The sequence below is a fragment of the Sinocyclocheilus rhinocerous genome, unplaced genomic scaffold (genome assembly GCF_001515625.1).
Source record: "Sinocyclocheilus rhinocerous isolate Xijiao unplaced genomic scaffold, SAMN03320098_v1.1 scaffold864, whole genome shotgun sequence".
NCBI lineage: Eukaryota > Metazoa > Chordata > Actinopteri > Cypriniformes > Cyprinidae > Sinocyclocheilus > Sinocyclocheilus rhinocerous.
Window position 1 is genome coordinate 1,720,956 of NW_015645567.1, and position 8,595 is coordinate 1,729,550.

General features: G+C 34.7%; 1 protein-coding gene across 1 annotated transcript; it reads right to left on the bottom strand.

Annotated features, from left to right (window-relative positions):
• Nucleotides 1–870: 870 nt before the first annotated feature.
• On the bottom strand, nt 871–3,475 carry il1b (interleukin 1, beta). Its single transcript, XM_016510623.1, has 7 exons — nt 3,301–3,475; nt 3,152–3,196; nt 2,885–2,960; nt 2,616–2,796; nt 1,699–1,872; nt 1,468–1,604; nt 871–1,377 (listed from the first exon to the last, which is right to left on the bottom strand). The coding sequence occupies exons 2-7, from the start codon at nt 3,190–3,192 to the stop codon at nt 1,144–1,146; spliced, it is 843 nt and encodes a 280-aa protein (XP_016366109.1). The 5' UTR covers nt 3,193–3,196; nt 3,301–3,475; the 3' UTR covers nt 871–1,143.
• Between the last annotated feature and the right edge of the window lie 5,120 nt (nt 3,476–8,595).

An 8,595-nucleotide genomic window follows, 5' to 3' on the forward strand; every position in this document is an offset into this window, starting at 1 on the left:
TAATATATAATGAAATAAGTTGACATTTGATGTACTCTATTTGAAACACTTATAAATCTTCTGATATCAAGAGTTTAAAGATCATTGTCATATTATGAACCGAAAGGAAAACTAATAGACAACATTCATACTTAATATCCAACACGAAGGAGGCTTGTGTTTCTTATGTAATTCTTATGTAATTCAATGAACTGTCTGTATGCAGTGAAATGTTTTACCACATGAAGGCGCTCATGTCAAATTTTTAAATTCTGTAGCAAGACCTGGTATATAAAACAAAAAATGATAACATAAGTTATTTTTCCAAGCATAAATTTTAACCACCCTTTGAAATACAAGCTATTAATTATTCTATTTTATGTATTTATTTTTAAAGTTTCAATATATTTCCCGACCTCATGTTTCTAAGTAAATTGTCAATGTTTAATGTTTTTTAATACATTTTTGGGGCAATTCAGCTAACAAAACATGCATTTATGGGTAAGATGAATGTAAATTATCTATTCGTTCTATTAGAAAGAATTAGTGTTCTGCTAATTGTGTTAATCGGGTGTATCCAACTAGTGCCTTAAAATGTATAAATGCAGTTAATTTATGCTGTTAAGAGTTAAGCACAAGATTTTGCTTTTTCTTTTTGTGCACAGTGACTTATTTGTTAGTGCACTTTGGTATTCTGTTATCTTTTTATATGATAGTCTTAAGTAAAATACTACTTTTCAGTGGATTTTTCAGAACAGATTCCTTTTTTTGGTCCAGCTTGTTCAAAAGAAAAACAGTGAACAAGGTCTGTTGTTTTAATCAACTACACAACACCAAGTAACATCCATGTCTTAAATTTATTTAAAAAAAATAAAAAATAAATCAGTGCAGTGTAAAATAAGTCTGATTTCAAAATAATTTAAAATAAATATTAAACATAATAAAAAAAATTAAATATAGCACATAGGCAAATGTTCGTACTTAAAGAATTCAACATGAATTTACCAACCCCAACACAAACCTTACACATATAGTGGAAAGAACAACAACAACAACAGATCGATACATCAACTTATACAGGTTTGTAACGCTGAATAAATCCAGATTATAAACTGTACATGGTACATATTCTCTGGAAATGTGTTTATGGATCAAATCTGATTCTTAACTCGGGAGTAGTTGTTGATCCTCAAGTGTGAAGTTTGTGGTTCGGTTAGTTGGCACCTGGTACATTTCCACCTTCTCCCAATCATCAAAAGCTGTGGTAATAAACCATCCAGGATATTTAACGGATTCAAAACTGTTGTAAGCCGTGCCGGTCTCTTTCCTGTAGAAGAGGAGGCTGTCGTACCCATTCGGGTCACCGGCTTTAATCGTGTTCAGAGGGCCACTGACCTCCTAAAAACAATAAAAAAAGTGTTTAAATCCTCATTTTATGATGTGGAAAACATTTTTTAGGGAAGGTTAATGAGTTTGTGCTGCACGAACCTTCAAGAGCAGGTCGGGGGAAGAACCACCCGACTGGGTACAAGCAAGGTAGAGGTTGCTGTTGGAAATTCCCAGGCACACAGGCTGGGCGTCCTTTTGTGGGGCACTCGATACGTACGTTGACATACTGAATCGAACTGAAAGAAACAGAAAATGTGTAAGGGGAAACGTCAAAAGGATATTTCTGAAGTCATGCATTAACATGCAAAAGCTTGTGTTATAAAGATTTACCTTTGTATTGAATTGCTTCAGCACTCAGCGTCACAGCCTTCAAATGAAGAGGTTCGCTGCCTAGTTTGTTGCTCTGGACTAGAGTCTTTTTGTACTTATCGCAAACGGTGCACTGCAAGGTCCGGCTGGTCTTACAGTAAGTTGGTGTTACATTAAGCGGCTTCGCCAGACGCTCTGTGGAAATAGAAAGAACAACCAAAAGAGAACAAATGCTTAAACCGTTTGGTAGTCAAAAAATACTTAGTTTGATATTGTAGATTCTCATTAATGTTATAGAGGTTTGACAAACAAACACACTTTGTACTGTGTTAAAAATCTGAGTACGATCTTACAGTGTCAAATTGACCCAAATTTGATTTGATATAATACAATCAAAAATCAGGTAGTATGAGTAAATCTTTAACCCTTGTGCTGTGCTGAAGATCCTTTACCTAATTTGGTGTTCTCAGTCAAAAATGACTGGCCTTTTAAAAATTGCTTGTGAATCTGTCATTATGCTATATTATAACCAAATCTTGGATTCGAGATCCTTGTTTGTTTTCTTTCAATTTTTTATCAGATATGAGCATCTGCCAGATGCATACATGTACATGTCAACACCCTTCTTAGAGAGTAGTTGAGAACCTCAAAATGCATAAAAAATATTATTTTGGTTGTGCAACTGCCTTTAACCATGGAATTTGCCATTCAAGTTGACCCACACACAAGTCACAAAATATGAAGAAGAAGAAGAAGAAGAAAAAAAACATAGGTTAACCAGTATTTCCGACAATCTGGGTCAAATTGGCCAGCTACGTAACATAATGGTTAAGGTGGTCAGTATGGTTTGTTGCTGGTCCTACCAGCTCTAACCATCTTGACCAACTATCATACCACCAGAAGCCAGTTTTAGTTGCTTAAAAGTTTGCTAATGGTACCTTCGATCACATTCTCCAAGATGAAGTTGAGCAGCGCATCTTCACAAAACTTGCCAGAAGACATTCCTTTGATGTGCTTCAACCTTTCCACAGCAATGATGATGTTCACCACCTGCCTCATGCTGTGAGGATGCGGCGACAGTTCCACTTTGATGTCTTCATGCATGTGGCATTGGCAACTCTGAAGGAAAAAAACAACAAAAAACTACGTTTTAGAAGACTTGATATTAATCAGACCATATCCATGAGCATATTTAACAGCAACTCACCATGACCTGATCTGGGCAGTCCAGTTCATCAGAGTCAGCACTGTCAGAGTAAATTGCACTGTCTGTTTTGAATGCACTGTTTAGGAAACGAACGAAATGCAGCATTAGAGGAGTTTCAGGCAAACTAATCCAAAGAAAACCAAAGCTAGTTAAAGAAATAGAAATGTTTTGCATCATGTACAGATTTTACGTTAAACCCATTATCTAGTCAAGAACTATTTAATAATGCATTCATAAAAATAATATAAAAAACCAAGTGATACTTACTCCGCCGAATCCAAAATATATTCATATCCATGGTATGCCATCGTTCTAAAATAAAGCATAAAACTAAACGGTGAGAAAATGATAATCTTTATCTTTAAAAACTGACGTTAAATCAAGATGCACGTGAAAGTCCATTGTACGCTACATACCTGTCGTTTAGTTCAGTTCCCTCTCTGGAGTTACTGAGCTGATTAAATCGTTGTTTCTCTCGTGAGAGTCTTCGGTTGAATGTGTTTGTGACGGTGGAAGTGTGCTTTTATGTCCTCCATCAGGGAACTTCCCCTGTCAGAGGAGCGCGTAATCCATACCAACAAAGGAGTAGAAGTTTGTAAATTTCGACATAACTGGTCACAGTCACAAATGATCCTTTGAAGTGTAAATAAACTCACAAACTTTCCTCTGTCACGATAGAGAACTGTACAGCACAATTATTTTCATTTTCTCCAAAGAAAAGGAGGTTGTGCGCAAACTCTCGTGCGCTCGCGATGACATCATGCTCGTTTTGTTGTCTAATAATTTATTCAAAAATACATAAAAAAAATGCTAATCATACATAGAATAACTTGGATTCAACCCAAAAATGCTAATCATACATAGAATAACTTGGATTCAACCCTTTGATGACGATGATTCTGTTTTCACTTAATTAAAAGTCAGTTTGAAGTGTTCTAAAGTACAGTCAGATATTGTAAAAGGAAAAAAAGTCTCATTAAAAGTTACAATTCTTGAAAAAATATTGCCATAAGTAGTAGTAAAAAAATAAAAAATACATAAATAAATAAATAAAAAGCAGGGAGGCATTTTTTAATGTTAAAAAGTAATTAACAGCGTTTGTTTTGCAAGTAGAAACAAGAAAACCATATATATATATATATATATATATATATATAACCTTATTAAATTGAAGACAGCACGACAACATTTTATTATAGTATTAGTATTTTTGCATGATTAGGCATGCAATAACATAAAAATAATAAATATTTCTCAAGGTCTTAACTACTAAAATGTTATATGGTCTGTCATAATGCAAAGTTGCCATTAAGCAGCTTATTACAGGCTTTTCAAAATAATAATAAAACAAAGTATTAAAGAAACAAAAATGTAGAAGGTTAAATACAATAATATGAGCCTATTGTTTTGTTCAGCAAAAATTGTAATTACGCAGTTGGTTTTTTTGTGTGGTCACTTGTTTTCCATCCGCTTTTGCAATACTATGATGTAACTAAAGTTTTTGTTTGTAGGAAAGAATTCACAAAAATTATCCTAATTTGCAACCGTTTTAAACTACACATGATACTAACATTAGAAAACAATTATTTATGAAACTGAAAACATAGTTAGTAAAATATAACCCATGTGACAACTAGCCCCGGTCACAACTGACACCAATCTGTGGCAAAATGAGCAAAAACTTGTACACACTTTTTGAGATTTACTTGTACTTGACAGAAATGTAAGACTTACAATACCTACGATGCTATTTTGTTGAGTCTCAGTCCTCCATGCAGTGTTAGTGTCTGTGCTGTGAGGAGCAGTAAATCTCTTCAGGTGCATGCGGTAAAAGTGCCACTCACTCCAGACTGATCTTGAGACATGATCCCTGAAAAGGCAGCGACTCACTCAAGCCCCACTCCCGCAAGAACCAGATAACAGCCCATAATATCACATTCAGGGGTCAGAGACGTCAAACAGCAGTGTCCACATGAGATAGAGTTAGATGACGGTTATTAAAGAAATGTGTCATTGTGTTTGTGATACTCTCGTTCAGTGGGGTGCAAAAATTGTGCATATTTCATACATTGCAAATGATATCATTTGCATAACAATTCGACTGAAAAGTTGAAATGAGACATTTACACAAAAATCTGGCCCTTTATATATGTGCAGGGACGCGGGAAGTAGGGGTGCTACCCCCTGTTTTCACATGGTTGCAAATGCAACGCCAAGTTTGTTCATTTAAACATGTAGTTCACATGACCAATGTCACAATGTCTCACGCGGGTTGCCAGGTTAAGAATGCGCAATTTACAATGAAAGGATACTTATCCACGTTTTAGTTTGTCTCTAGTCATAGTGTTTTTTTTGGGTTGCTGATGCTTTTTAGGTTGGGTAAAATCTGCGACCTCTAACTGGGTTCATTTGCTGGCTTCCATGGCTGCAGTGCGCTGTGTTTTTTACCACGTGGCAACCCGAGGTGTTGTAATACTGATGGCTAAATTAGCAGTGGGCGGAGTCACACAGACCAAAGCAAAAACAGACATTCCGACACAAAATGCACATTTCAAAGTAGAATAACCGGCTGTAGCAGTGTTTTTTGGAAAAAGAAGTATGTGAACTTAGCATGTTTCCTAAATAACTTCTTATTATGCTATTTTTATGCTTTAGAACATTCAAAAATATAACATACAGCTCCTTTAAAATGATATTTGATAAATTCCTAAAAATACAAAAGACATTTTTAGTCATTTAAACACTGCCTAAATAACTGCCTGTTTAAATGAAACTATGACGAAGAAATATTATTGTAGCATAAGTGCTGAATTACTTAGCTGATTCAGACTTTAAGAAACATAATCTAATTAACTTTAATTTTCACTGAGGTCATACATCAAAAGTTCTGGATTAATTAATTACCTCTTGTGTATGGGAGAATGTCCACAATTGGGTTATTATGAAAATAAATTCTTCAGCAGAGAGGGTTTTTGGGTGTTTTGTCTAGTTATGCAATTAACAAATATTGGGGCTAGAATGTCCAGCAGAATTTCTGCGTTTATGAAACTTCTTCATTTAGCTTCTGCAAAATGCTGATATAAAATGTTAACCTCGGCTGCACTGCCACTTTACGTCATGAGAACACATAAAAATCAGTTAATAAAAACAGCTGCGGATTTGCCAATTTAAGACAATATTACTGTATTTTCATGAAATTTCTGTTAGGTCAGACAACAGACAGTCAGGATTTGTTAACAGTTGCAGGAAATTGTGACATAAACCACATAAACAACTGTGTCTCCGCCCCTGCAAATCCAGTTTACCCCGGACTTTCTTATTCTGACATCCTGTGACTCGGTCTTTCTAGGTGTGTTATGAAAGGATGTGTAAAACAGTGTTGCATAATTAGGGATACTATCTTAAAATGATATAGGCTAGTTACATCATAGCCTCAAATTCTTGTTTTGTATTGCCGTGTCCAGTATTACAGAAATCTGAATGGGTGTGTGAAGGAAGGAAGAGGGAAAAAATATTATAAGCTAATATTACTGTAAGCTATAATATTTTATATAAATATTACTGTTAGCAACTGTTTACGTCAAATAAGTCTTGATGATATAGTGATATACCCTACCATTCAAAAGTTTGGGGTCAGGAAGATTTTTTAAATAAATACTTTTACTCAGTAATGATGCATTCAATTGATCAAACATGTCAGTAAAGACATTTGTAATGTTACAAAAGTTCTCTATTTCAAATAAATGAAATTATTTTACAAAAAATATGAAGCAGCAAAACTGCTTTCAGTGTTGATAATATTCAGAAATGTTTGTTGAGCAGCAAATCAGCAAGGATCATGTGACACTGAAGACTGGAGTAATGATGCTGAAAATTCAGCTTTGCATCTCAGGAATAAATTAAATTTGATAATATTTTCAAATAGAAAATTGTTCTTTTAAACTGTAATAATATTGCACAATATTACTAATTTTAGTGTATTTTTGATCACATAAATGCAGCCTTGGTGAACATTTGAACAGTATTGTATGCATGTACATGAGTATGATGTAACCTTGTTTGTACTTCCAAATATGGTCTGCCGTCATTTCCGTGCTTGTAAAAGAAAATTGGTCATAAGGCACTGTATACTCTTGGGTAAATAATGAGTATTTAAAGTTTATAGATTAAAGAACCCGTACAAAAAAATTATTTTTAGCTATAATACATCTCTAAGGTACATTAAAATGGAAAGATTTTAGCAATCTGAAAAAACGAATATTTTGATGTTTTCGCACTATTAATTTTTATAATTTGATATATTTTTTATAATGTTTTTGGCTGCATCTGCCTTGAAAATTATACTAAAAATTTATTAATGTGCTGAACTATTGGGGGGGGGGGAAGGGGAATCCTCTTATGTACAGCAACTCATCTGACAATACTGTTGGCCAAAAACAGAATTCAACAGAAAAATGACATTAACCGTTTTTTTTGGGGGAAATGTAACTTGTACATAAGGAAATACATAAGGAAACTGAACTGAAAGTGCTGTGCATATAACCAGTAACCGCAGAGAGCTTTTGGACAATTAAGTCACTTACAAATACCTGGACTTCATGGTATTAGATTAGTTGTCCGTATCTGCTTAAAGCAGCTGTATGAAGTTTTATGTATTTTTGCGACTGTAGGGAGCCCCCTACAGTTAAGTGAGTGGAATTCATTGTCGTAAATGTACCACTGCCGTAATTACAGTGGACGCACGCGTGCATTTATTGCTGCCGTAAAGCAATCCGCCCTTTTCGCGGAATTTCGTACCCGCTCACCAAACAGAACACACGTTTGGGAAGAAAACAGAAGCGATTCGCCTTATTAGAAGTCACTGTACCATCAGAATAATTTATGGCCAGGATTTCTAAACTGCCTAAAATTTATTTTTTGGCTTTGTTTTCCTGTTGTTTTCATCTCTTTGATGAAAGTTGTTTCATCTCTTCTCTTTGCTGAAGGTAATGACTGAAAGGTATTTCGACCAATAGCATGCAGGCATTGTACATAATCGACCAATCGTGGCGTGCGAGAAGGCGGGATCTACAGAAAACGATCAAAGCAATAAAAATACTTAAACACATAATAGGCGGACTGTAAAGAGCATGTCAATAGAAAAACAAAGCCAAAGCCTGGACATTTTAGGCAATTTCCCGGACATGTCCGTAAAAATAGTAGGCTGACTGGAAACAATACAAAATGAACGATCAGTTTAGCACTGAGCTGTTTATTTCCTGTGAAGGAGTTGATATCAAGAGCATTCAACGACTCATGTACAATACAGAGAAGATTTGAATCTTAACTACCAAAAATGGCTGATCAGAAGTAAAAGTGTTTGAATCCCTGGTAATATCTACGTTTGTACCTGAAGAATTGACATCTGCCAGCAACTGTTCCCACTTTACAACCTCCATGATTCAGAAGTTTCTTATTAATTTACAGTCATCTCTAAATATGCAAAAATCCCAGCATTTCTTTTGATAGAGTAAGACAAGAAAAAGATTTTTATCTATATATATATATATATATATATATATATATATTCAAATATTTCTCTCTCTTGCGCGCGGTTTTTTTTTTTATTTTGTTTTGTTTTTTGTTTGGTGCCTGTATTTACAGCTGTGTATTTCATTTTTATTTAATGCTAATATAGCCTACTATTTCCAGCCTATAGGGTGTGCGCGTTG

Coding starts and splice junctions, on each gene's coding strand:
- il1b (XM_016510623.1), bottom strand. CDS start 3,192: ATGGCATACCATGGATATGAATATATTTTGGATTCGGCGGA. Junction 1,873..2,615: donor CTTGGAGAATGTGATCGAAG/GTACCATTAGCA, acceptor CTATTTCCACAG/AGCGTCTGGCGAAGCCGCTT. Junction 1,605..1,698: donor TGAAGCAATTCAATACAAAG/GTAAATCTTTAT, acceptor TGTTTCTTTCAG/TTCGATTCAGTATGTCAACG.